At 34.6% G+C, this 26,241-nt stretch overlaps 5 protein-coding genes and 1 pseudogene across 6 annotated transcripts; 5 read left to right on the top strand and 1 right to left on the bottom strand.

The window, feature by feature from the left end:
* The first annotated feature begins 697 nt into the window (after window positions 1-697).
* Window positions 698-3,364, top strand: LOC104808903 (annotated as a pseudogene).
* A 7,528-nt stretch (window positions 3,365-10,892) lies between these two features.
* LOC104808904 (xyloglucan endotransglucosylase/hydrolase) lies at window positions 10,893-13,443 on the top strand. Its single transcript, XM_010534745.2, has 4 exons — window positions 10,893-11,147; window positions 11,579-11,679; window positions 11,797-11,990; window positions 12,807-13,443. The coding sequence occupies exons 1-4, from the start codon at window positions 10,946-10,948 to the stop codon at window positions 13,204-13,206; spliced, it is 897 nt and encodes a 298-aa protein (XP_010533047.1). The 5' UTR covers window positions 10,893-10,945; the 3' UTR covers window positions 13,207-13,443.
* A 622-nt stretch (window positions 13,444-14,065) lies between these two features.
* On the top strand, window positions 14,066-16,292 carry LOC104808905 (phospholipase A2-alpha-like). The gene is made up of 4 exons (XM_010534746.1): window positions 14,066-14,380; window positions 14,722-14,764; window positions 14,885-15,010; window positions 15,968-16,292. Exons 1-4 carry the CDS (start codon window positions 14,279-14,281, stop codon window positions 16,141-16,143), a joined length of 447 nt encoding a protein of 148 aa, XP_010533048.1. The 5' UTR covers window positions 14,066-14,278; the 3' UTR covers window positions 16,144-16,292.
* A 1,205-nt stretch (window positions 16,293-17,497) lies between these two features.
* Window positions 17,498-19,571, top strand: LOC104808906. The gene is made up of 3 exons (XM_010534747.2): window positions 17,498-17,822; window positions 17,986-18,175; window positions 18,786-19,571. The coding sequence occupies exons 1-3, from the start codon at window positions 17,709-17,711 to the stop codon at window positions 19,172-19,174; spliced, it is 693 nt and encodes a 230-aa protein (XP_010533049.1). The 5' UTR covers window positions 17,498-17,708; the 3' UTR covers window positions 19,175-19,571.
* A 1,076-nt stretch (window positions 19,572-20,647) lies between these two features.
* Window positions 20,648-23,078, top strand: LOC104808908 (DNA-directed RNA polymerase subunit 5-like protein 1). 2 transcript variants are annotated; one of them, XM_010534749.1, is made up of 5 exons: window positions 20,648-20,829; window positions 21,306-21,511; window positions 21,969-22,148; window positions 22,269-22,382; window positions 22,564-23,078. In XM_010534749.1, exons 2-5 carry the CDS (start codon window positions 21,320-21,322, stop codon window positions 22,687-22,689), a joined length of 612 nt encoding a protein of 203 aa, XP_010533051.1. In that variant the 5' UTR covers window positions 20,648-20,829; window positions 21,306-21,319; the 3' UTR covers window positions 22,690-23,078. The 2 variants fall into 2 exon arrangements, with proteins under 2 accessions (XP_010533051.1, XP_010533050.1); XM_010534748.2 differs by having other exon boundaries at window positions 22,269-22,657.
* LOC109116496 lies at window positions 22,923-25,966 on the bottom strand. Its single transcript, XM_019202059.1, has 2 exons — window positions 25,690-25,966; window positions 22,923-23,167 (listed from the first exon to the last, which is right to left on the bottom strand). Exons 1-2 carry the CDS (start codon window positions 25,855-25,857, stop codon window positions 23,120-23,122), a joined length of 216 nt encoding a protein of 71 aa, XP_019057604.1. The 5' UTR covers window positions 25,858-25,966; the 3' UTR covers window positions 22,923-23,119.
* Between the last annotated feature and the right edge of the window lie 275 nt (window positions 25,967-26,241).

Raw genomic sequence — 26,241 nt, forward strand, 5'->3', positions numbered from 1 at the left:
CCACCACCACCACCACCACCACCACCACCACCACCACCACCACCACCATCATCATCCTCATCATCATCATCAAAATCATATCTTCATCGTCGACAGCAACAACACCGTATCATTATCATAAGCATCGGCAACATCGCTTCATATTTTCATAAAAACACCATCGCATCATATCAGCAGCACCATCGATTCGAACCACCATCACTAGCATCGTCGAATCCATCAATAGCATCAACATCACCTCATATCAAAATCATCACCATACGCGTAACAACACGTCATCTCATACAAATCATCATCATCATATGCGTAACAACACGTAACCTCGTAAACTCTACCAAAAAAACACATCACCTCGTACCAAAATCATCACCATTCAAATTAAATGAATATCGAAGAGAATATCTCGTATATTTTGTTTGTGTTGTATCCAGTTTGTCTTTCCTTATTTATTTTTATCTTTTTATTATGGTCTTAAACTCTGTTTATAGCATAAATAAATATTCACCTGAAAGACAATATTATGGGGACAGTTAGTGAGACTTAAACTTTTTTTTAAAAAAATATTCTTTTATGTCGGTTTTTTATCTGTATTTGTACGAACTCTATTATTATTAATAAAATTTATTTTTTTTAAATATTGGTTATGGTTATTTTATATTTTCTTTACATACGATTCATGAATGCATGTATAAAAAATTTACACCTATTCAATTTTTTATTTTAGTTCCAATTTGTATATTAATGACAAAAAATCACACGCATTGTGGCCATGGAAAAGTAAGTACATGCTTAAAGAATATTCCAAAGTCAAACAGCTACGGGTGATGCATGGGCGGTCACCGCCAGTTACTTTAACTTTGGCGCGTGGCAGTTACGCACCCGAGGGAAGCGTGGAGGTTCATTCGCCACTCCACATGAAGAAAAAGCGACGCAGACAGCGAATCCGGAACTTGGTGGAGGCGCTTCTACGCCAATTTCGCTCGTCCTCTCTCTCTCTCGATCTCGATCGTCGCGCCTTTGCTTTCGCCGTTTTGGAATCCATAATTCTCTGTTTTCTTCCGCGATTTCTCGCCGTGAAGTCTCAGTTTCTGTCTTCGTAGTCGTCGGGTAGGCTTTCTATTTCTTTTCTGGTCCGATTCTGTGCCTGTAAATGGTAATCTTGATCGTGTTTGCCCCCTGTTTCGTTTCCGAGAAACTCGAATGAATCATGAGGGCTGATTTTTTTGGGATTTTGGATTGTGGGCTGGTGAAAGAAAGTAGAATATTGGGTATTGATAATCAGTTGAATTGTTTAATCGCTTGATAATGGAATATGTCAGCATATATATACATATCTATATCTGTGTGTTCTAAATCTTTTAAGCTGTCTCTGACATAAGAGTTGAACATTTCGTAAAGATTCATTGTGGATATGAGATGTGTACCGAAAGGGGGTTTGCTCCATGTGGATTAGATTCTTGGCGTGATGGTGGCTTCTTCCTGTTTCTTTATTACCCGTTCCGCTGTCTCTTCTCGTGATTCGTTCGGTAAAGCACGTTGCTTTTCGGTTGTTTTTCAAACATGTTGGCACGTCTTCCATCTTCTACTTTCATGTGAATTTCCTTCATTTGTAATTTGATCAGATGCAACTTGGTCTCTCTGGTTGGTTCTTCGTCTGTACATCGACTTTCGATCTCATTTGAGCAGGTGGATCGGTCTTTCTTAAGACATTGTAGAATCCTTGTTTTGGTCATGAAACAGTCGTGGTGGTGAGGTTGGATCTCTGTGGAATTATGTTACTTGGAATCTAGTCGTCCTGTGCTATGTAGATTGGCTTTCCAATTCTTAATTCTAGAACTATTGGGTTGTTCTTTGTTTCTTCTCCTTGGCTTTGGCTTTAATCTCTCAATGAAGCTCCTAGGTTTGAACTCAGCCGATGAAGAAACTAGTTGTATTGTACTGTTGGGGCGGACACCGCGATGATTTGTTTTCCAGTTTGTTGCCATATTTATCCAGCATTTTCGGTTTTGCTTACTTTTTAGTTCTGATTGGAATTTTGCCCGCTTTCTTTGTTCTCTTTTTCCACTATGAATTTACTTCCAGGGAGTTCCTGCCCTGCAAATCTTTTGGTATATGCATAAACTATAGCATGTTTCAGTCTTTTACGGAAACTTCGTTCATTTCGGAACCTTTGCCCAGGAAATGTGAAAGTATCGAAATCTTGAAATGACCGTTACGATTTCTTGTTCGGGACTTGTGTGTCTGAGACACATCAATTGATTTGTTATTCCTAAATCAAACGACGATTTGCATGTCGTATTATTGTATCCTCAAACATGGATATCTGCTGTTTTTTCATGACCTTATTTTGTCTGTTGTCTTCAGCGCCAACTTGTTTTTATTTGTTCCCTAATCATACACAGTACATGTGCAGGTTTGTTTTAAAGAAAATGGCCAAAGTTAGAAGAACAAGGCGCCGGATTGCTTCTAGGCACATCAGATTGAGACCCTACAAATTCCCATCTGCTATCCGAGTTGTGGGAAAGAACAGATTTGCAGAAAAGGGACTGGGAAGACGTAATATGCTCTGTTTGTATGGAATGCCCCCACAATGCTGTTCTTCTTCTCTGTTCATCTCACGACAAGGGTTGCCGTCCTTATATGTGTGGTACCAGCTTCAGATATTCCAATTGCCTTGATGAGTACAAGAAGGCATCTGCTAAGGTTATGCCACCCAGTCAGGAGCAGCCAACCAGTAACTCCGAGTTCCCGAACCTCACCTGCCCACTCTGCAGGGGCCAGGTGAAAGGGTGGACGATTGTGCAGCCTGCACGGGACTATTTGAATCTGAAAACGAGGAGCTGCATGCAGGAAAACTGCTCTTTCATAGGAACTTTCAAGGAGCTGGGGGAGCACATGAAAATGGTGCATCCGTCTGCAAGGCCACGTGAAGTGGACCCCTCGGTGGAGCAGAAATGGAGAAGGCTTGAGCTTGAGCGTGATCGGGATGATGTGATCAGCACGATCAGAACAACGATGCCAGGTGCGATGGTTCTCGGGGATTACGTGATAGAGAGAACCACCTACAGGTCTGATTCAGACGAGGGTGGTGATGACGATGACGATGGGCAGAGAAATGAATGACCCGAATTTTGATGCATACGCATGCTATCATTGCAGATAATGATGGCTTCTGGTTCTTGTGTTCAGCAGACGAGTGGCATCCATATGAAGCAGGAGCCTCTGGGCTGACTGGGAAGTTCTCAACGGTTCGAAGAGAGCATTTAACACATCTGGTTTGTTCATGTCTTGAGAAATTTCCCCTTACCTGTAAATGTAATCAAATTTTATCTGGAAACCAATCAGTAATATCTAAATTTTTATAAAATTTCAAATAAATATCTAAATTATAAAATTTCTAAATAAATACCTGGTTTTTCAAAACTTCTATATAAATACCCAATCTTTTAAAAATTTGTCAAATGAAACAATATTCGTTTGACGGCTAAGTCATCAATTATCAATGGATTCCGTTATAAGTTTAACGTTGTTAATAAATTTTAATTTTTTTCTACAAAAAATGATTATATTTTTTTTTCAAAACAAAGAAAAAAATTAAAACTCCAAAAATATCTAATTAAAACAAAAAAATCGTACATAAATATCTAAACTTTTATAAAATTTTCAAATAAATATCTAAATTATAAAATTTCTAAATAAATATCTGATTTTTTTCAAAATTTCTACATAAATACCCAAACTTTTAAAAATTTGTCAAATGAAACAATATTCGTTTGACGGCTAAGTCATCAATTATCCATGGATTCCGTTATAAGTTTAACGTTATTAATAAATTTTGGTTTCATTTCGTAAATTTTCAAAAGTTTAGATATTTATGTCAAAATTTTAAAAAGTTCAGATATTTATTTAAAAATTTTATAGTTTAGAAAATTTTATAAAAGTATATACAATTTTTCTAAAAAATATACAAACTCACAAAATACATGCATCCAAAAGAGTTTTAAAATAACAAATACCGAAAAAAAAACAGCTGTCTAACAGTTAGGGATTTGATGGAACGCATTATTATTATGTAATTAAGAGACAGCTAATTGATCAAATCTTTAAGCCCCTGTTTATCGTGCAAATGTCTCAACATTAACTGCTTTGATTTTGACATTTTTATTTTGTTGGCACGCACGTGAGATGTTGTTGTGTCCACTTCAATAACGATCCATTTATTTTAGAGAAAATACTATAACATTTTTTATTTGTTAAAAACCATTTTACTTGAAAATTTTAATTATTATAACCTTTTTTTTATTTGTTGAGCAGTGTGTTTGTTCTCTGGTGGTCGGTCCAATCCATGGTCCAAGTTACCTCTTCCCCGTGATCTATACCACATTTTTATTTATTTATTACCCTTTTAAAATAATATATTTATTAACCAATCGTGTTCTGATTCCGTTTGGATTTGGTTGGATTCGATTTTTTTGATTCTCTAATAATGTATACTAATCCGTTATTATTTTATATTCGATTCGATTTAGATTCAGTTCAATTTCGGTTTGGTTTAGTTTTTATTAAAAAGTAGATTTTCTAAAAAAATAGATTTTTTTTTTAAAATTCGTTTCGACTCGTTTCAATTTTAAAAAATCGATTTTTTTAAATTACCATTTGAGAATTTTAGACGATTCTATTCGTATATATTAATATATTTTTCTGTTCGATACAGCTCGATTATGAAAAAAACATATAGAAACGACCCCTAAGAAAAAGGATAAGTGAGAGAATTAGAAATGCTCAACTATTTCTTAACCAAAATTATTCTATTCATTTTCTTTAAAATAATTCGTGCGTATTTCCTAGGTATATCATAATACATTTCATCATACACATCTCACCACTTTCCATACAGGGAATCTTCACACACACATATATATATATATATATATGTATATCCACTTTAGAAATGTAATTTTACCTCGAATACGTTAATATGATCTATTTAGTCATTACACAGAGTTATCCATCCAAACAGTGGTTTTAAAATTTGTTAAGATTAACTAATTCGGTTATACTTTACCAAAAAAAGTGTTCTCAATATAGTTTTATACAAATCTCAATTTAAGACATATAATATAGTTAGGTATTTATGTAATTATTTTTATGAGATCGATCTAATATTACGATTGAATGATATGGGTTATTTAAACGAAAATTTTAGGATATCAGAATCTAAAGACAACGGGACAAATCATGTTTTAAAAAATTTCTTGCTTTTATTAATAAACATTTAATTGGATGTAATAATAATAATAATAATAATAATAATAATAATAATAATAATAATAATAATTGTTTTTGTTATTATTAGGGGTGCACTTTCGACATTCCGTTTGGAAATTATTCTGTCCGATTTTTTGAATCTACCAAAATATATACCAATCGATTATTATTTTATATTATTTTATATTCGATTCGATTTTGTTAAAAAATCTATATTTTCTTTAAAAAAAAAATCGTTTTTTTGGATTTTTTAAAATTCGTTTGATTCGTTTTGATTTCAAAAAATTTGGCTTTTTAAAAGCATTACATTTAGAAAATTTTGATAATTCGATTTGAAAACGGTATTATATTTTTTGGTTTGGCACGATTTCTCAAAACTAAACCGTACCGAAACGCCAACCCCTAATTATTATTATTGTAACAAAGTGACTCCGTGTTGCATCTATAACCATACGATACACGATATAAACGTTGTGTATTACATATAGGGGTTACCACAAATATTGTATTTAGAATTTTATTTCGATTTTTGTTCTTTTGTTTTTTTTTTCTGACAGACCAGTAACTGTACAGACCGATCTTATCCAAATATACAATTCAGTTGTGTAATTAATGCCAAAACAATATAATTCCCTGAATATTTTCCCCTTCTGCTTATATATTTTCCCACTGTCCTCCAAAATTAATTATTTAAAAGAACCGAATGACGGAAACACCATACTTATAGTCAAAAATATTAGAAATATTTCAGCCTCTATATTATCTGAATTTCCAAATTTGAATTCGGCTATAAATCCGGGAGGAAAAAGTATTAGAATAGTGAGTTGAACGATTACACATTATTGGAAATTATAATATATATATATATATATAAGAATTCACATATCCTAAAAATTTATCATCGCGGTCACTTGATTTCTTCTCAAATTATAGAATATATGTCGGACCATGAAAATTCTGTTATTGGAATAAAAATAAATCAAGGAGAAGAAAAAAAAGCTATTAACGTGATTTAGTCTGCAAATATGTCATGTAAATTATCTCAATATGATTTTCACAAATCTTATTCCGGAAATGACAAGTGGCTACTTCGTCGAATTATATTTCAAATATAAATTCATGGGAAAAAACCTAATTATCTAATATGGCGGAGCAGAGGATATATATATATATATATATATATATATGGAGTTGTTAAGTAATTATACAAATGCAACGACGGACCAAGGAAAAGACAAATATGAGGCCCAGAAGCTTTGAATGGGAGATAAATAATAGAGGACATTCATTTATGTAAAATATAAATTAATATATTTATTTATAAAAAGTTAAAAAAAGAAAAAAAAAAGATTCGGACAAAATCTACAGATGAAAATCATGCCCTGACTGGCTGCCGCTGGATTCATGCAATTGCAATGTGTTGTTGCTACCCACTTGGCTTCTGGTTCCAACGTCATGTATACTCTATACATATATATATACACACACACACACACATACGTACATATATATATAAGTGTTTAAGACAAATATTAATATATACTCTCAAAGTGAAAAAAGGGTAAAAGAATAATGTATTGGAGTATTTAGAAAAACTAATATATATACGTTGTTTATTATAAGATCTAGAGAGTAATTTAAAGTGCAATTAAACATTGGTATATTATTTTTACAAATAAATAGTTTCAATCACATTTTCATCTATATATTGGTGTGAAAAAATCTGTCAGAAAATGACAAATTCTGAAACTGTATCTCCTCATTTGTCATCGAAATTCAAGACTGTAGATCTAAGAGAAAAGAACAAAGAATGAATACGAAAGGAACAGTATATACATGATTATATATATATATAATATATAATATATATATATATGAGATTGAGAATAAGAATGGAAATGAAAAAACGAGGAACGGATAGATCTAGATTTAATTGGAACGAATTATTATAAATGATTTAGATATATTGCAAATATGAGAGAAAATGACACAAACCGAAATAGACTCATTTTTGTATCGAATATGACATAAATTTATTTATTTTTTTATTTTTTATGTAGATGATAAATTAAATTAAATTAAAAAAATTGGAAGGGAGGATGCAATGCATGTGATGAAGTTTGAGAGCGATGGAGACAAAATCCACATGCCATTGCCAAAGCCTTTCCCTAATGACCATTTCCCTCTTTTCCTTTATGTTTTCCCCTCAATTCTCCAATGTATGAAAAACTCATCCTCAACTGTTTTCTCTCCCCACCCCATTTATTGTTTTTCTTTCATTAATACCTAATTTTGTTTTTTAGTTTCAGATTCTCAATTCAAAAATATTTATTGCAAAATTATAAAATTTTTAAATACTATTAAAATACATCTAAATCTATCATTTTTTCTGTATTTAAAAATTTAGACTATGGATAGTGATCGATGTTATATATGGTAAATATTAGATACATATTTCGAATTTAATTTATAAAATCAAAATAAATAGAAACAAATAATACATAACCATATTTATACTTTGATATAAAAATGTTAAATATCTATCTTTAAAAACTATATTAGCTAAATCTTAACAAAATCCAATTAAGATATAAGATACAAATTAAAATAAACTTTTTTTTTACATTTTGATAAAACTTGAATTTTGATTGGATAAAAGGTTAAGCGGAATTGAGTTTTGACCAACATTTGTTATTTTTAATGAAGATTAATAATTACATCAGTAGCTCATTTTAATCAATGATCAGTTTATTTAGATGATAATATATATGAAAATATTTACAAATTATTCTTTCTTTTTTTTGCCCATGTGATTTTCTTATTGTTTAATTTACTTAGGCTGCTCCCTTTTTGCTGCTTAGATGCAAGTTTCAATTTTTTAATTAAATAAAATAACTTGTTTTTTCCTCTCATCTCTTTATTTAAATTTAATTGAAGGGAAAATCCCAAAAAAACACTGAAATTTACAATTTTGACAAAAAAACATTAAACTTTAGTTTTTGTCAAATAAACATTAAACTTTTTAAACTAGTCTAAAAAAACACTGAACTTTTTAAATAATCCAAAAAATACATAAATTTTTCTGTGATTATCAAAAAAGCACTGAATTTTTTTAGTAATCCAAAAAAATACATGAACTTTTTCCGATTGTAAAAAAAAACTAAGTAAAATAATCTAACGTGTTTGCATCTAATTGGGCCACGTCATTCATTTTGTTTATTTTGACAATCGTAGAAGAGTTAACTGTTTATTTTGTCAAATTTAAAAGTTTAATGTTTATTTGATAAAATAAAAAGTTCAGTATTTTTTTTATCAAAATTGTAAAGTTCAGTATTTTTTTTGGAATTTTTTCTTAATTTAATAAAGCAACCTCCCAAATGTTTTATGTTCCAATGGAAATCATGCTTTATTGTAATTTCCTCTAACATGTAACAGATAGCTATTTGCATCAAACATTTCAAATTCAAATTAAATTACGTAGTGATTTTTTTAATATTTTTTTAATATAATAAAACTGCTGTGAATTGCAAAAAGTATTTGCAAGCTGGTTTGAAAGAACCCCAAAATATTTCGTACATTTATATATAAATAAATAATAAAATATTTGTCTTCTATTGAATCCCATCAGACCCCATGAAGACCCCGTCGTCGAAAGGCCGCTCTATAATTTATTAAAAAAAATATATAATAAGAGGCTTTAATTTCTTTTTTTCCACAGTAGAATGCATAATATTTATAATGTCTCATCTACACAAGCCATGTTTGCTCATAAAAGAATTTTATGGACATAAAATATATATTAGAAAAAATCTCTCAAAAAAATATCTAAACTTATCAATTTTTATAAAATAAATTTTGAATTTTTTTTACCAAATAAAATCTTAACCTGATTTTTGAGTTATAAATAAACTTAAACTTTATAAAAGTTTAATATATGGATAATTACGTGATACATATGATCAAAATATTGATTTGTCATATAAAATATCCATACGTAATATCAGTTTTTAGGTTAAAAAATAACAGAAATTATAGAATTTATATTTATTTTGACCGAAAAATAAAATTGAATTTTTATTTGATAAAAAAACAAACTTTAAGTTTTGTTCGGTGAAAATTGACAAATTCATATATTTTTTTGGGATTTTTTTTGTATATTAAAACCTCTTACATGTTATTTCACCGTATATTTTATAATAAAAATATGTTGAAAAAAAACATCAAACACATATCTGTTCATTATATATTTCAATATTTTAAATTAATATCCAAGATTAAATGAGTCAACTGATAATAAATGGATAAAATTTATTTCCAATCCAAATTTGAATCTCCACTTGGAAAAGAACACTATTTGCACTTTTTTACTCTTCCTGAAGATATAATTAGGCTGAAGATTCGTTAAACTACCAAATTAAAAAAAAAAAATTAATTACATGGTAATTCAACATATCTATTAATTCTCGTTCTTCTTCGTCTTAATTCGACACACATTCAATAACTATTTTCAGATCCGTAATCCATCAGATAATGCTAGATTTGTAATTTATATATATATATATATATGGTGTCGGATATATGTAAAAAAATATTGTGCTATGTGAGGGATGGAGCATGGAGGAGTGCGCAAAAGCTTTAGGGCCAAAATTGGCGGAGAGAGCCAACAAAAGCGGCAATTTGCTCCGACAATAAAGTTATTTAACAAAAATAATAAAATAAAAGACATGATTTATAAGAGCGAGGTTGTGAATATATATATATGTGTATATATATATATATATAGTATTTAATAATAATAAAAATAGATGAAAAGATTTGGGCCAGACGTAAATAGAAGCTACGTGGCTGGTGACGAAGGAAGAGAGCAGGGAGAGACACATGGAGGCATCACTATGGTGGCCGACAATTTTAAAATTTTAATTAATTTTATTTAAACTCCCCATACCATTTCATATATTTTTTTTTATTATTTACCCTCATTTTTTTTAACCTTGCTTAATGTCTCTAAGCGAAATTTATCTTGGACCCTTATTATGATTTTAGGCTTTTAGTCTATTGGGATCGAATGAAATACAATATTTAAAATAAGATAAAATCTATAAAAATTTCTAAATTTCCAAAACGGTGAAAAATTAATTTTTAAATTATTTTATATACCAACATCGTTGAAATTTTTTCTACCACCAATTAATAATTTTAAAAATTATAATGATATATTTTACTAGTTTAAAAATTATAATGATATATTTTATAAATTTAAAAATAAATTTGTTAAATGAGAGTTTATAAATTTATTTTTCACCGTTTTATAAATTTAGAAGTTTTTATAGATTTTACGCTAATTAAAATATTACTTGATTATTTTCGTTCAATGTTAGAAAATAAATCTAAAAACACGGATTGGTCCACCCTGACTAGAACCTAAGGAGAGATGAAAGAGTGAACGAAAAGAGAATCGTCCGAGAAACTTCAACTCAATAATTTTTTTTTTTTGAAAAAATAGAAAAAGATATGGATTTTTTTATATAAAGGGAACGACTTTTTTTTTTTTAAATCCAAAAACAATCTAAAAGAAAAGGAAAAAAATAGCCCTATATATAAACCCCCAAACCCTCATCAGTTCATCATCTCTCTCTCTCTCTCTCTCTCTCTCTCTCTCTCTCTCTCTCTCTCAGCCATGGCTTCTTCTTCGTCTTCTTCATGGAACCTTCTCCGTTTCTTGAGCGCTGCTCTCATGGTATCGACAGCAATGGCGGCTGTTCCACGAAGACCTGTGAACGTCCCCTTTGGCAGAAACTACATGCCCACTTGGGCTTTTGACCACATCAAGTACATCAATGGCGGTTCTGAAATCCAGCTCGTCCTCGACAAATACACCGGTACATACACATATACATACATCGACCGGTTTCACGTGTTAATACATATATCTTTTTAGGGGGTATAGTTTTATAGCACTTATTTTGGGGACAATGGGTCTCAAAACTTGCATTTGTTTACTTTTGATTCTTAAAACCATTTGCTGTATATATATATATATGTATGTGTGTGTGTGTGTATAAATATATATTACAGAGAAATCTTGAAGTGTATATTTTTTGAAAACAATTAGTACATTTTATAATAATCTTCATTCGAACTTGTAAAGATTTATTAGTTTAATCAGAGGCCAGATCTAATCTTGTATCCAACTCCTCGAAAGGATTAAAAAACCCTAGTAAATGGGTACTATTTTTTATTAATTAGGTTTTTCGATATCTGTTTAATTTTTATTCAGTTTAAATATTTTTTTTTAAAAAAAAAAAAACAGGAACTGGGTTTCAATCGAAAGGCTCCTACTTGTTCGGTCACTTCAGCATGAAAATAAAGCTGCCGCCTGGTGATACGGCCGGAGTCGTCACTGCTTTCTATGTAAGTCACTGTCACATATACATACACAAATACACACATATATATATATATAGGTATTTTATTTATAAAAAATCAAATAATTAATAATAATAATTTTAAAAAAAACAACAACAACAGCTGTCGTCGACGAACAACGAGCACGACGAGATAGACTTCGAGTTTCTGGGGAACAGAACAGGGCAGCCTCCGATACTGCAGACGAATGTCTTCACCGGAGGGAAAGGAGACAGAGAGCAGCGTATCTATCTCTGGTTCGACCCTTCCCAAGCTTACCACACCTACTCCGTCCTCTGGAACATGTATCAGATCGTGTATGTCTCTCTCTCTCTATACATATATATCTGTACATATACGCCTACCCTTTACACGGAATGGAGAAAAGATGCTGAATTTAAAGATGAGCTTCAAAAAATTTTTACCATGGGGAAGAAAAGATTCGAGCTTTTTGGGTGAAACGTGTATATATTCATTGGGTATTACTCGAAATAGTGAAAAAGATGTGGAATTTATATGAATTTTGAGAGAGAGATTCAAGCTTTTTCAGTGAGAGAATGTCTCAGGAGTTCCAAGAAGATTGGTCGAATCGTTTTTTTTTTCCTTTCTAGTACAAAAAAAAAATTGGAAATACTTTTTTTTAACGGGCAATTAAAGAAGGTACCTGCAACGAATTTAATTGAAGATCCGTAAAAAAAATGATTTTTTTTTTACTTCATTTGTTTTTGGAAAATTCATATTTTATCCTCTACTGTAAATTTTTACTTTTTTTTGCATATTTTTTTAACGACGGAGTTTGAAATTTTTTTAAAACAAATTATTTGAAAAACCTTTATAAATTCACATCAAATTCAATTTTTTTTTTTTTTATAATCACATCAAATTCAAATTTTAGGCCAAAGTGACGAACAACTGGAAAGGGTAAAATAGGAATCTCAAGTATCTGTATAGTAGATTCAATGCATAATGTTCTAAAGACGGTTTCAAAATTTTCAAAAAGGGCTTTAATTTGCATCGGGAATTTTTTTTTAACCAAGCCATTTTTCAAATGTGGGGTCCATATGTACCAAATGCTAACCAAACCGTCAAAGTCACTAAACCGGTCCGGTTTACACATCCTCTTCTAAAACCAGGTTCTTTGTGGATGACGTACCGATCCGAGTGTTCAAGAACTGCAAGGATTTAGGAGTCCGGTTCCCATTCAATCAACCGATGAAGATCTACTCGAGCCTCTGGAACGCCGACGATTGGGCCACGAGGGGCGGTTTAGAGAAAACCAATTGGGCGAACGCTCCGTTCATCGCTCAGTACCAAGGGTTCCATGTCGACGGATGCCAGGCCTCGGTAGAGGCGAAATTCTGCGCCACGCAGGGCCGGATGTGGTGGGATCAAAACGAATTCCGCGATCTCGATGCGTACCAATGGCGTCGGTTAAGTTGGGTGAGGCAGAAATGGACAATCTACAATTATTGTACCGACCGGTCCAGGAACCCGGTTATGCCGCCTGAGTGTAAAAGGGACAGGGACGTGTGAGAGAGTTTGGTGAGAGATCTCTTGGCGGATGATAATGATCTATTGTTGTTGTTGAAGAGATTTTATTATATGTTTGCTTGTATGTGATGTTTTTATGCTTAATGTTGTATGATGTTTACTTATGTTCATCATCATGATGATGATGATGATTGATGATGATGGTGGGCATATTGTTTATTCTTGATTTTATATGATAATGAAAAAGCGATGGTGATGGGTGTATAATTTTATTTTTTATTTGTCAAGCGTACAAAACCTTATGGACCAATGAATTTGTTATGTCAATAATTATTTTTCATTCATTTTACTAATAATTGGTTTTATTCTTTTAAAAAAATTTAAATTCACTTTACCAAAAAAAAAAAAATTAAAATTCAGTACTTTGAGCTGGTTCCGACATTAGTTACATATCATACAACTTAATTTAATTAGTTCTGACCTTTTTAATCTTGGTTAACTAATCACTAACATTAAATTTCAAAACATTCTAAATTAAATTTAAATCGAATCAAACAAAATTGATATGATAGATTTTACCTTTTGGTTTTTAGTTTTTGTAATATTTATAAATCCAAAAAAATAGAGTTTTTTGTTTGTTAACTAATTTTTCACTAAAATAGTTTTCCAAGTTTTTAGTAAAACTAAATTTACAAAATCCTAATTATCAATTTTTTGTTTTTGTTTTCGGATTCTAAAAAATCCAAAAATCTTTCCATTCATTTTACTTCAAACGGAATATTTCCAACACAAATTATCTTAATTAATCCAACTAACTTCGATTTCTTCACACACACACACACAAATTATATATATATATATATATAACCGGTGGATCATAACCAATGTACGTGGTCGGAAACCGACAATATTCCAAACCAGATCAGTCACGAGACGCAACAAAACAAAAAAGCGACACCAAAACTCACAGCTTCTCCTCCTTCCCCCTCCACCCACCTTTCTCTTCTCCCTTATTTTCAGAGTTTCAGCAAAACCAAGCTTCTTCAGTTTCCGAGATTTTTGTTTCTGGGTTTTTTTTTAATTATCATTTTCAGAGCTTTTGGCGTCTCCATCAATGGCGGCTTTGGTGAAACTCCTCACAGCGCTCTGTTTCTTCTCTGTTTCCATCTCCGCACTCAACATCGGTGTTCAGCTCACAGATCCCTCTGTTACGCTGGTTAGTTCTTTTTTCAATCGGTATGTGAGATTCCGGTTCGGTTTACGATCCGGTTAACGGGTTTGTAAAGTCGAATCCAGCATACCGGAATTTTACGTACGATCCATGGCCTTATACCATCAGAACGGTTTAGTTACGCCTTTTCATCGTTCAGATCTGAGATAACGGGTAAATTTCAACGATCAAAATGCTGTAAACCGGAGAAAACCGGTTATTGAAATGGATTCGGTAGAGAAACCGTCTGTGGTTTATGACCGGTTCTTTTCCTCATTAGCTTGTATTTTATTAATCTCTCACAATTTGAATCTCCAAACTGAAATCCCGAATCTTTATTTATGCAGCAAAAAGAATGCAGTCGAAAATGTGAGTCGGAGTTCTGCAAAGGTACGTAATCCCATTTATACGTTTCATATATGTATGTGAATATATATACACATATACAAAATTTGTACGGTCTATACGGAATGTATATTCACCGTATGCATATGTGTATATATGTATTAGTGCCTCCATTATTGAGGTACGGAAAGTACTGTGGACTTCTATACAGTGGATGCGTAGGAGAGAGACCGTGCGATGGTCTCGACGCTTGTTGCATGAAGCATGACGCTTGTGTTCAATCCAAAAACAGTAAGCATAATTTCTCTCTTTATAATCCAATTGTTTTTTTAATAAAAAAATCGATCGAATTATATTTGCTTTAGCTAAAGAACTTTTGGCGTTTATAATCATTCGATCCAAAATCGCAAATGCTAGATGACTAGTGAAGTGAATGAGCCTGATCCATTTGTAAGCCTACAAATTTGAAATTATACGATATTTTTGGTATGTACACCTTATATAATTAATATAAATAACTAAACTATAGAGATAAAATCAAATATGGTATTATGGTATTTCAAGATATTCTTAGTACATTCTTCTGTTAAATATTAAATAAGTGTAATGTGTATGAGTTTGGACCGATGTAGCAAGGGGTGTCAATCGGGCCGACTCGACTCGACCTAGTCCGAGTCCGCACTCGGTCCGAGGATTTCGGGTTCAGAATCGGATCGGCCCGATTTTTTTTGGTTCTATATAATTAAACTCAAATCTCTACCCTATAAATTTCGGATTTGGATCAGGTCGGATCGGGCCGGACCGAGCCAAAAAATTTAGGTCTTAAGCCCGATTTTTTCGGGTGGATTTGGGTCGGACTTTGGACCTAATTTGACATCATTGGATGTAACCAACCATCTAGATAGGTATAATTAGAATAATATTCTTTTAATATTGCATTAGTGTGATCAATATGTTTTTAATTAAGCCAAAGATTGAGTGTGAGTGACTGAGCAAAGTTCATTCCTAACTCACGTCTGATTCTTCATTTGGGAAAAAACATTCACGTGTGCGCTTCTCCGATATTTTGAGAGATATAATTGGATTAAATATTCAGTAAACTTATGAATTATAAAAACAAAACAAGGTTTTAACTTAACTAATCACATTTCTAGACGAAGATTAGGTTAAAAAAAAATATATATTGTACGGGTAATCAAGCTATATATAGATATAACACATTGATGAATGATGATGGTGATGGTGCAGATGATTATTTGAGCCAAGAATGCAGCGAGAGATTCATAAACTGTATGAGCAATTTTAGAGATACGAATCAGCCTACCTTCAGTGGCAACAAATGCGATTCCGACGAGGTCATTGACGTCATCTCCGTCGTCATGGAAGCCGCTCTCCTAGCCGGAAGGTTCCTCCGCAAACCCTAATCTCTCCCATCTTCCTCTATTTGTGTGTTTTTTTTCCTTTCTATTTTAATGCATGTTTTTTTTTTCTTCATCCTGTTTTCTATTTTTTGTGTTGGATATTTTGGGTTTTTATGGAAATTAATGAAATAATCATGCCTCTGTAATTTTAATGTCTGAAATTACCTGGCGCCTGCAGAAAAGAATCTGTAATTTTAATTAGATTATATATATAAATTTGCAAGGCTAATATAATGCGTGGGAGTCAGCCAATGGTTCATTTAGAAAAATTTTTGTTACTAATTCGAAAAAATAAAATAAAATCTACAAAGATAATATGGCATATGAATGGTTGGAAGGACTTGGAAAGAGAAAACTACAAAACAATTGTTGTGGTTCCCGGCCTTCGATCTCTCACAGTTTCACTTCGAATCGCTCGTTTGTACCAAGAACGGAGAAGAGAGAGAGACGACACGCGATATACGAGTTCAGTACCGAGGGGAACCTCGGTACCTACGTCTCGGGAAGAGAAAGTGGAGTATCTAGGGTTACAGTGCAAGAACGTCACTGGAAACCGCCGGTGACGGCTCCGGAGACACACACACACACATACACGGTGAGAGACGGAGCTCTCAGCCGCAAGAGAGAGAAACGTCCGAAATTACAGATCGAGAAGATGAAACCCGATTAGGGTTTCATTTACAAGCTTGCGTTAAAAGACCATAACGCCCCTCCGTCCTTATGAAAGCCTCTGACCGAAACCAAGGTTTCGAAAGCCTCTCCTTCAATCAGTGGATTTGCTGAAGACTCTCCACAACAATGTTTCATAAATACCCCTTTGATCAAAACGAACATGAACATTGATATCTTAGAGATCGAAATATAAGCAAGTTAAACTTTAAATATATAACTACGAAAAAATATTATATATATATAGGTGAAAAAGGTTGTTAAGTTTGCACTATTTCAACGATAACCATTTCACCTTTCAACAATTAATTAAATCCAATTCTCTTAATTTTGTAAATCCAAAATTTTTTCTGTATAAATTCTACTCCAAACTTTTTTTTAATATGATTTTAACCTTTTCTTAATTCTTCATCAACATGTATAAATTTTTTAAATTACATTAAATAACTAAACTTGTTTAATTCAATTGATTTCTCTGCAGATGTGGGCCTTCATCTCTATCCGGAGAAAAAAAAAAGCGATGAGGAAGGAACCAAAGAAAATTCATAAAAACAATACAAAAATTATATCGGTTATACCGGAACCAAACAAAATTTTGGTTTGGTTAAACCAATAGAAACCGGTTTGGTTTTTAAGGTTAACCGATTAAGAAAACGGAAATATGAAAAAGAAAAACGAAATTATTTTCCGCAAAATGGTTTCTAGATTTTTCTAGAGAGACTGAGAATCCTTCCCTCTTCGCGAGTTCTCCCTTTGCTCTGCGTTTTTAAACTTCGCAGTTCGTCGTCCTTTCTGTGAAGCGATCTTGTCGCAGAAACCCTAGATTTTGCTGTGTCTCTCTTACTCTGTGTTAGATCGAGTGTTTCGCGGGAATTTCGCTCGGTTGTTTGTGCAGAAACATGGCGGGAGATGAGTGCTTGCGCATGAAGATGAAGAGGAGAGACATTGACAGAGTCAACGACGACTTCTCCGATTTCTCTCTCTCTTCTCCGGCCAGGAAGATGCGTCGCCTGGTAATTCTTCTTTATCTCAATTATTCTCGGTAAATTTTGTTTCTGATCGAGCTGAATTGAAAGAAACCCTAGGATTTGTCAATTCGATTCGTGATCGTCAATTGGGTTGCTTCTGTTGGCGGGAATTGTTTCTGAAGTGATTCTTCTCTTTGAAATAATTCAGGACGTGGATTTTCCGCCGATTATGAAGAAGGATGAAGCCGAGATGGCGACGGCGAAGCCTATGGCCGAAGAATCGAAGCTGGAACCTGTGAATGAAGAGAGAGCTATTGTTGTTTTCAAGCCTTTACAAGCACAGCAGTCTTATTGTAGGAATCTCTATGTTGATACTGGTTTGATTTCTGGGTTTAAGAGTAAGTTCTTCAAGCTTATGACTGTCTTTTTTTTTTTTGTTGATCGATTTCATAAATCTTTGTCACAGAGTTTCACTTCGACCTTTGTTTTCATCACTGAACTGCGAATGTTGTTGGGTGAAATGGTGGGATCTTATGGTTGAAGAGCGTAGTTTTTATCTGGAATTTTAAGGAATGGGAACTATACAATGGTTTCGAGTAGAAAATTAGGGCTCTTGAACTTTCCTCTGAATCTCTTTGGACATTGATTCCTGACTTCGTGGTTTGTCCAACTAAGAATCAGCGTAGATCTGTGAAGTATATCCACATGCTAATATGAGTTCCATTCTTACATATCATTGTGAGGGCACCTTATCTTATTCCGGGAGTTCAGATCGTAGGAGACCCTTTACGAGTTCAACTGTTTGGCAGGAAATGGTGTCGGCCATTGAAATTATTAGTAATTCCTTTTGAAGGTGTTTCTTGTGCGGCAGGCTATCCACAGATTGTAGTTTCTCCTTTGTTTTCATTATGCCTAAAAGCGAATGATCCGCCTTTTCCTGGTTTTTGATTCAAATTCTGAAACCAATATGTGATGTGTGCTAAAATCACGTTTTTCCTTTCGGTGCAGATAAACTCTCCCGAGCAGGCTACCATGGGGATGCAGGACTAGCTGACGATGACTACGACGAAAACCAAACATCCAACAAGTGCCGAGCAGTAGTTCCTTGGAGCCCTTCTCAGTTCCCTGCTGCTCAATCCGAAGTACCCTTCCAAGAACCATACATTCTGGAGATTATTCAGTTGGACGAGGACGAGGACACGATGATGGAAGAAGCAACGATGGAGATCGAAGAGGACAGTAACTGTAGCATGTCTCTTCCTCAAGAGACGGAGTTTATCCATGGCTTCCGAACGATAAAGGGAATCGAGGGCTTGCATCATTGGCAGCAACAACCACACTGTCTGATTCCACAGCCTCCTCAATCCAATTCCACTCCCATTTCATGGTCCTTATAACCAAGTACGTTCTTCTTTTTGCTTCGTTCCTCGCGGTGCTGTGATTCCACGCCACGACTGAAACACGGGTTCAAACATGTGGAGGTCTAGAATCGTATCCCGTTGTTCTGCCGTGATATTTTCTTTTTCCGGTTAATGGGGAAGACGGGTATTTTAGAACGTTGAAGCAGTCTAAGTTGTAGATTTGGTAATGGCGTAGTTTTCTGTATGACGTATATATATACTCGTTTGTCACAAGCAAATGCGTCAATATATGATCTTCTGTCTAAATGGAATCTTGGTCTTAAATGGCGCTTCTGAGCGATGATCTTCTTTCCAAATGGAGTCTTTGTCACAAGCAAAAGCTTCAATGTATGATCTTCTGTCCATTATGGAATCGTTCATGTGTTACGTCGTCCGCGAATTTGGCAGTTGAACGTAAGAAAATTTCTTGACGTGGTGGTCCTTTTTTTTTTTTGGAAAAAAAAAACAAAGCAGAAGATGGGTCTTCTGTTATGTTCGTGAGAATTTGGTCGTCGTTCCTCGGACTTTGGAACTGGGGAAAGTTTTGGGCGGCGATTCAATGTGAGATGATGGACTTTGACAAAATCAAATCGAAGAATGTTTGTAAAATTTGATATGATTTTTTAAATTATATAAAAAAGCATCTATATTCAGTCTTTTATGTATGACACTAATCTATAATCCGATTATTCTCGTACATGGATGGCTTTGACGTCTGTCATCACTGTTGGACAATGACCCCACAATGAAAGCAAAAGGTTTCAGTTTCAAGGTAAAGAGAGGGCCCGCCATGATTACATCACAACCAAATTAATTTTCTAATATTATAATTTAGATTAATGTTAAACATCCTTGCTAAAAAAATAACATAGAATATTGGTTGTATGTTTGGGAATAATAAATATATAAATTAAATTAATAAGAAAATAAGTATTTTAAATAAAAATTGAATTTTAAAATTAGAAATATAAATAATGGTTATAATTTTCTAAAATAAAAATATATATTGTTAATTAGATTTTGAGTTTCTAAAATAAATACTTTTAAATCAAAACTGAATTTTCAAATAAAAATAAATAATAGTTATAATGTTCTACAAATAAAATTTTCACAGGATACAAAAAATTATCAGTTTGGAAAATATATATTCATAATTTAAAAGATCTGTATATCCAAAAATATCAAAACTTTAAAAAACTATAATATTATATATATATATATATATTATTTTGATTAAAAATATTGTATTTATAATATTAATTTATTATCGCACAAAATTAGAGTTAAAATAACAAATCAATAAGTATAATATATTTATGTTACTTTTGTAAAAATATTATTCGAATAATTAATATTTTGAATAGATATATATTTTAAAAATTAATACTTCTTATATTTATTTTACATGAATAAAAATGGAAAAACAAGACAAAAAAAGTGTTACAAAAAATGAAGGAGAGGCGGCTGAAATAAGCTGTACCCGGAAACCCCTAAACCCTCGCCGTGTCCCTTTTTTGTTTTCCTTCTCTCTGTTTCTTCTGAACAAAAGAAGTCTAAACGTTGATATTCCTTCATCCGTTTCTGCTTCCCCAAAGATCCAAGCTTTCACTGGAGTTCTATTGAAAGCTGCCTTCTTCGATCAATTCAACTTTGTGGGTTTTCTGATAATTGGAATCGAATCGAATCGAATCGAATCGAATCGTCATGTTTGTTTGTCCTGTTCATCGATAACTTTGATCCATCTCGTCTTAATTTGCCTAATGTTCCTTGTTTCAATCAAATCAAATGTATCTCCTTTTGTTTCATCGCCTTTCTGGGTTCGTGTTCTGTTCCTGACACAATGGGTCTGCATCCGATCAATCCGACAACATGTTCTTTTGTTTCTCTCTCTGAATCTGCGCCGTTTCTGGTTTTATCACTGTATAAAAGATGATGTTTCTTGATGGAGGAGTTGAAAAATCTCCCAAACAAGTCTTGTTCCTTACCCGCATTGTATATATATCCAAAGAAACGGAATTCAATTACCCTTTTAATATCTAAATCGTCTGCATAAAATTCTTGTGACTGTAGTGTGATTCAGATTTCAGACTGCGCTCTCATGTTTCTCTGTTTTGTGTGTTTTTTTCAGAGAGGACGGCTCAGATGGACGAGGAGATCACAAGGCTCTTCAGAGTTCGTCGTACTGTCTTAGAAATGCTGAGAGATCGAAGTTACAATGTCCAAGAATCTGACTTGAACTTGAAAAGAGATGAATTCATTCAGAAATTCGGTAACCCCGTGAACAAGGAAGCCCTCTTCATCGAAACAAATAAGGGTCCGAATCCAGCTGATAAGGTACTTCTGCATATATATATACACACACCTCTCCCCATTGCTCTGTATACATCTTATTCGTATTCATATACATATATATGTGGCAGTGGTGCAAGGTTTTGTGCTTTGAGCTCAAAGATCGGCCTTTACTATGTATCGTCGTTGTACCGATAAGCCGATAAGTTTTAGGGTTTTTAGCTCAAAGTGAAGCTTCAAATCCAAGTTCTGGTAAAGGTTGCTTTTCAGTTCACTCGGGTTAGGATTCAAGAATTGAGAATTCCACATTGTCTAGCTTTGATCTCAGTTGTTTGTGGACCCACCCATGAGAGCTGATCGGTTAAATTTTGGCTAAAATGAATTGGATTATACGTTAAATGTTACACCGACATATTCTTGTATCAATGTATATACATTACATCATTGCAGAAAGATCGATTTCTATTGCTTTAGTTTCTCTCAAGATGGCATATACATGCAGATGTATGTTTTCTTTCCGGTCGGTCCAAAGGTGGGAGTTCCGGTGGTAAGAGACGTCGCGAACAAGATGAAAGCCGACAATGTTCTTCGTGGGATCGTGGTTGTTCCAGCAGCCATGTCTGCTCCTGCAAGAGCAGCCATTTCTCAGATCAATAAGATTCTAAACATCGAAGTTTTCGAGGTTAATTTTCGCCCACTAATGGCATTTTTGCTTCTGCCTATATATATACACTCATCTATATATACACACACACACTCAGATCATATGATGGATATATGGGACTGAACTCTGATGACGCAGGAGGCTGAGCTGGTGAACAATATTACAGAACATAAGCTCATCAACGAGTACTATGTCCTTGACGATAAAGCCAAGAAGGAACTGCTTGCCAAATACAGAGTTCAAGAAACACAGGTATATCTGCTTCTTTCTTACTTTCCGCAATCTTCCTTCTCTGATTCCCCGTTTTCGATCATGAACCTGCGTGGTAGATATGAACATACACTTTTTCGTTCAAAGATAAGAATTCATGACTGTCTGTAACATATTCATGAGACATTTTTTTATATTTCTTCCGGATTTTTGTGATGCCCAGTTACCACGTATCCTGGTCTCGGATCCAGTCGCTAGATACTACGGCCTGAGACGAGGACAGATTGTGAAGATCCGTCGAAGTGATGTAACTTCCACAGATTATTACACCTACAGATATGCTGTATGATTCTTCATGTCGAAATCCAGCTTCTACTACTGTCAAAATTTTGGTCGAGGGGGATTTTATGCAAAATTTCCCCGACTCTGTCATTATGAGTTTAACCAAACCTAGATTCATCGGCTTTTTCTCTGCGGATAAGCTTTCGGTTTTATGTATTCAGATCCTGAAAAGCTGTTGTTTGCCTTACGAAATGTGAAAAGTCCTGCACACGAATGCTAAAAGATTAAAATCCAAGTGAAAAAAATAAAAGCTGCCGGTTTTTATTTGCAAACAAACAAACATTTTACAGAATTCTGTCGTTGATATGTTCAAGCCAGTGCGAAAATGTTATAAAAAAAGCAGAGTTTTGTGATGGATTTGAGCTGCTGAAAGCAAAAACCGATTTTCGATTTTGCTGAGATTTATTGCAAAGATGCTTCCAAGCAAGCAAGCAAACTCAGAGGAACTTCCTGTAAGGTCTGCCTGCGTCCTCGTCTTGCATATGCTGCCAATTCAAAGTTTCAGTACATTAGCTCGACCATAATGTTATGGAGAGTGCAAAATCAAACAACGACCAGATAAATCTTCAAACAAAGCTCATCATTAGCAGTAGTGTGTTAGACTCCCACATCGGAAATATGTGAGAATAATTGAGTCAATATAAGACCATGGGCACCCTCCTCCAACAAGCTAGTTTTTGGGGTGAGTTCTACCCATAGACTTTGAGACTTAATTGGGTCCATTATGGATGGGTGGGTTCTATCAAATTGGTATCAGGGCCAACCGATCCTCGGACATGCGGACGACGCGGCGGGCGGGGGACGGGCGGGAGAGGAGCACAAAGAGTGTATAGCCGCCAACGTTCGAGAAGTCGCCAGGGTCGTGGTCGTCGCTGTCTAAAGGGGGCAGTAATGCTAGAGTCCCACGTCGGAAACATGTGGGAACAATTGAGTCAATAAAAGACCATGGACACCTTCCCCCAACACGCTAGCTTTTGGGGTGAGTTCTACCCATGAGTTTTGAGACTTAATTAGACCCATTATGGATGAGTGAGTTCCATCAAATTGAACAATTGATATAGCTTGGGTCCTAACCCCACCACAAAAGCTAGTTTAAGAGTGGAGGTTTGACCCTCCTTATATATTGGCTCCAAATCACTCTCTTTTTCCAGTGTGAGACCTTATCAATACCGCCCCCTTTAGACAGCGACGTCCACGACGTTGAGGCAAATCTGATCGTTGGCGGCTTCTCGGTCAGTCCCCACCGTTCCTCTCTCGACCGTTCCCATAGCCACCGAGTTGATCGCATGCCCACAAGAGAACGGTCCGTCAAAGGCCCACCGAAGAGTAGAGAGTTGGCTCTGATACTAATTGATATAGTTTGAGCCCTAACTCCACCACAAAAGCTAGCTTAAAAGTGGAGGTTTGACCCTCCTTATATCGAGGAACGGTCGGGAGAGGAGCACAAAGAGTGTATAGCCGCCAACGTTCGAGAAGTCGCCAGGGTCGTGGTCGTCGCTGTCTAAAGGGGGCAGTAATGCTAGAGTCCCACGTCGGAAACATGTGGGAACAATTGAGTCAATAAAAGACCATGGACACCTTCCCCCAACACGCTAGCTTTTGGGGTGAGTTCTACCCATGAGTTTTGAGACTTAATTAGACCCATTATGGATGAGTGAGTTCCATCAAATTGAACAATTGATATAGCTTGGGTCCTAACCCCACCACAAAAGCTAGTTTAAGAGTGGAGGTTTGACCCTCCTTATATATTGGCTCCAAATCACTCTCTTTTTCCAGTGTGAGACCTTATCAATACCGCCCCCTTTAGACAGCGACGTCCACGACGTTGAGGCAAATCTGATCGTTGGCGGCTTCTCGGTCAGTCCCCACCGTTCCTCTCTCGACCGTTCCCATAGCCACCGAGTTGATCGCATGCCCACAAGAGAACGGTCCGTCAAAGGCCCACCGAAGAGTAGAGAGTTGGCTCTGATACTAATTGATATAGTTTGAGCCCTAACTCCACCACAAAAGCTAGCTTAAAAGTGGAGGTTTGACCCTCCTTATATATTGGTCCCAAATCCCTCTCTTTTTCCAATGTGAAACACTTATCACAGTGAAAGCGGAAATATCACATGTTTGAACTTATATAACTCACCCGAAAGTGCAGGAAGAGATGCAAGTTTATTTTTAACCTAATCAGCAATGTGAGTCATACAACACTGCTTATAGTATGTGCATGACTATAGTTTCAACTGGACATAAAAATCATCATCCAGTGCTCCGAATTCAAGTACCCCATTCTAGGAATACCAAATGATGAACCGGGTGATTCAAACTGCGACAATGTGAATGCCAATGCAATCAAAGGATAATCCTTTTGGTGATGTCTCCCAGATATTTTAGTAACGTCGATAGAACAGAAACAGAGACAGTTCAACTTACTTCAAGTTACCATAAGATGCAATCTATGCTCTATATTGAACTACTATATTGTCTCATTTGATTTCAACAACAATGCCGGCTAGTTAGTGCAGTGAGTGAGACTCAAGGATAATCGCTTCAACACATCAAATAAGGCACCCAACTCAGATGAACGATGCTGCATAGAGATAATCCCTAGAATTCCAACTCCCCAGAAAGAGGAATACAAATAAAAGAGCACATACATGGAGAAATCAATGCTATGCTGAGAAAAGAAGGATAAGCAAGCAATAAACAAACAGAATCCAGTTTTCAAGCATTGAGGGCGGAGAGAAGCAGCAGCACAGTAAAAAAAATCCAGATTTGTACACCGACGATATTCGAATCACGAGCTAAATGCACCCAACCAAGTGACAGAGAACAAAGTCAATTTCCAATAGAAACGTGCATTCCCCAGGAGAAGCAATTGCAAAGCATACGCAAATACCCAACTGAATAATCGAACAATCGCATTACCGGCCCTAATTCATCACCAAAACAGCGGAATTAGGGCACGGACCACATCAAACGAGCGAGAAATCGAAATCGAGAGAGAGATCGAACTCACGAATTCTCGGACGATTCCCTTGTAAACAAGGATCGGGAGGGCGATGCCGAAGATCCCGACGAGGGCGAGGTTGCGACGAGTCCAACGGAAGTTGTGCTCGAGATTCTCCCTGGCACTGCTCCAATCCTCGATGAACCTGTTCTTGTTCGTTTCCATCCCTCCACCCATCTTTCGCTCTCTCTCTACCTTCTTCTACTTCTTCGTCGGCGTCGTCTTCTTCTTCTTCTTCGGTCGAGATGAGAAAAATGGTATTGCTGTGTGTATGTGCGAGAAATTTATTCCCGAACGGTTAATGGTATATTTGTCCGGTAAACTTATAATTTTAATTTTGATTAAATATATAACTTTCCCGTCTTATATAGTATTATGCATTTGTGAAATTCGAAGCGAATATGTATGCATGTATATATATATTTAAGAGAAAGGTCTATTTATCTCTATATAAATAGTCTAACCAGCGATATATAAGTGATTTTTATTTATTTTTTATTAATATTATTATACATTTTTAGTTCTTATTTTTATTAATTAATATTATTAAATATTAAATTG

Source organism: Tarenaya hassleriana, unplaced genomic scaffold (assembly GCF_000463585.1).
Source record: "Tarenaya hassleriana unplaced genomic scaffold, ASM46358v1 Cleome15, whole genome shotgun sequence".
Lineage (NCBI taxonomy): Eukaryota > Viridiplantae > Streptophyta > Magnoliopsida > Brassicales > Cleomaceae > Tarenaya > Tarenaya hassleriana.

Coding starts and splice junctions, on each gene's coding strand:
- LOC104808905 (XM_010534746.1), top strand. CDS start 14,279: ATGGCGGCTTTGGTGAAACTCCTCACAGCGCTCTGTTTCTTCTCTGTT. Junction 14,381..14,721: donor CAGATCCCTCTGTTACGCTG/GTTAGTTCTTTT, acceptor TTATTTATGCAG/CAAAAAGAATGCAGTCGAAA. Junction 14,765..14,884: donor TGAGTCGGAGTTCTGCAAAG/GTACGTAATCCC, acceptor TATATGTATTAG/TGCCTCCATTATTGAGGTAC.
- LOC104808908 (XM_010534748.2), top strand. CDS start 21,320: ATGGACGAGGAGATCACAAGGCTCTTCAGAGTTCGTCGTACTGTCTTA. Junction 21,512..21,968: donor GTCCGAATCCAGCTGATAAG/GTACTTCTGCAT, acceptor ATATACATGCAG/ATGTATGTTTTCTTTCCGGT. Junction 22,149..22,268: donor TAAACATCGAAGTTTTCGAG/GTTAATTTTCGC, acceptor CTGATGACGCAG/GAGGCTGAGCTGGTGAACAA.
- LOC104808906 (XM_010534747.2), top strand. CDS start 17,709: ATGGCGGGAGATGAGTGCTTGCGCATGAAGATGAAGAGGAGAGACATT. Junction 17,823..17,985: donor CCAGGAAGATGCGTCGCCTG/GTAATTCTTCTT, acceptor GAAATAATTCAG/GACGTGGATTTTCCGCCGAT. Junction 18,176..18,785: donor TTTGATTTCTGGGTTTAAGA/GTAAGTTCTTCA, acceptor CTTTCGGTGCAG/ATAAACTCTCCCGAGCAGGC.
- LOC104808904 (XM_010534745.2), top strand. CDS start 10,946: ATGGCTTCTTCTTCGTCTTCTTCATGGAACCTTCTCCGTTTCTTGAGC. Junction 11,148..11,578: donor CGTCCTCGACAAATACACCG/GTACATACACAT, acceptor AAAAAAAAACAG/GAACTGGGTTTCAATCGAAA. Junction 11,991..12,806: donor TGGAACATGTATCAGATCGT/GTATGTCTCTCT, acceptor TTCTAAAACCAG/GTTCTTTGTGGATGACGTAC.
- LOC109116496 (XM_019202059.1), bottom strand. CDS start 25,857: ATGGGTGGAGGGATGGAAACGAACAAGAACAGGTTCATCGAGGATTGG. Junction 23,168..25,689: donor AGGGAATCGTCCGAGAATTC/GTGAGTTCGATC, acceptor TTGAATTGGCAG/CATATGCAAGACGAGGACGC.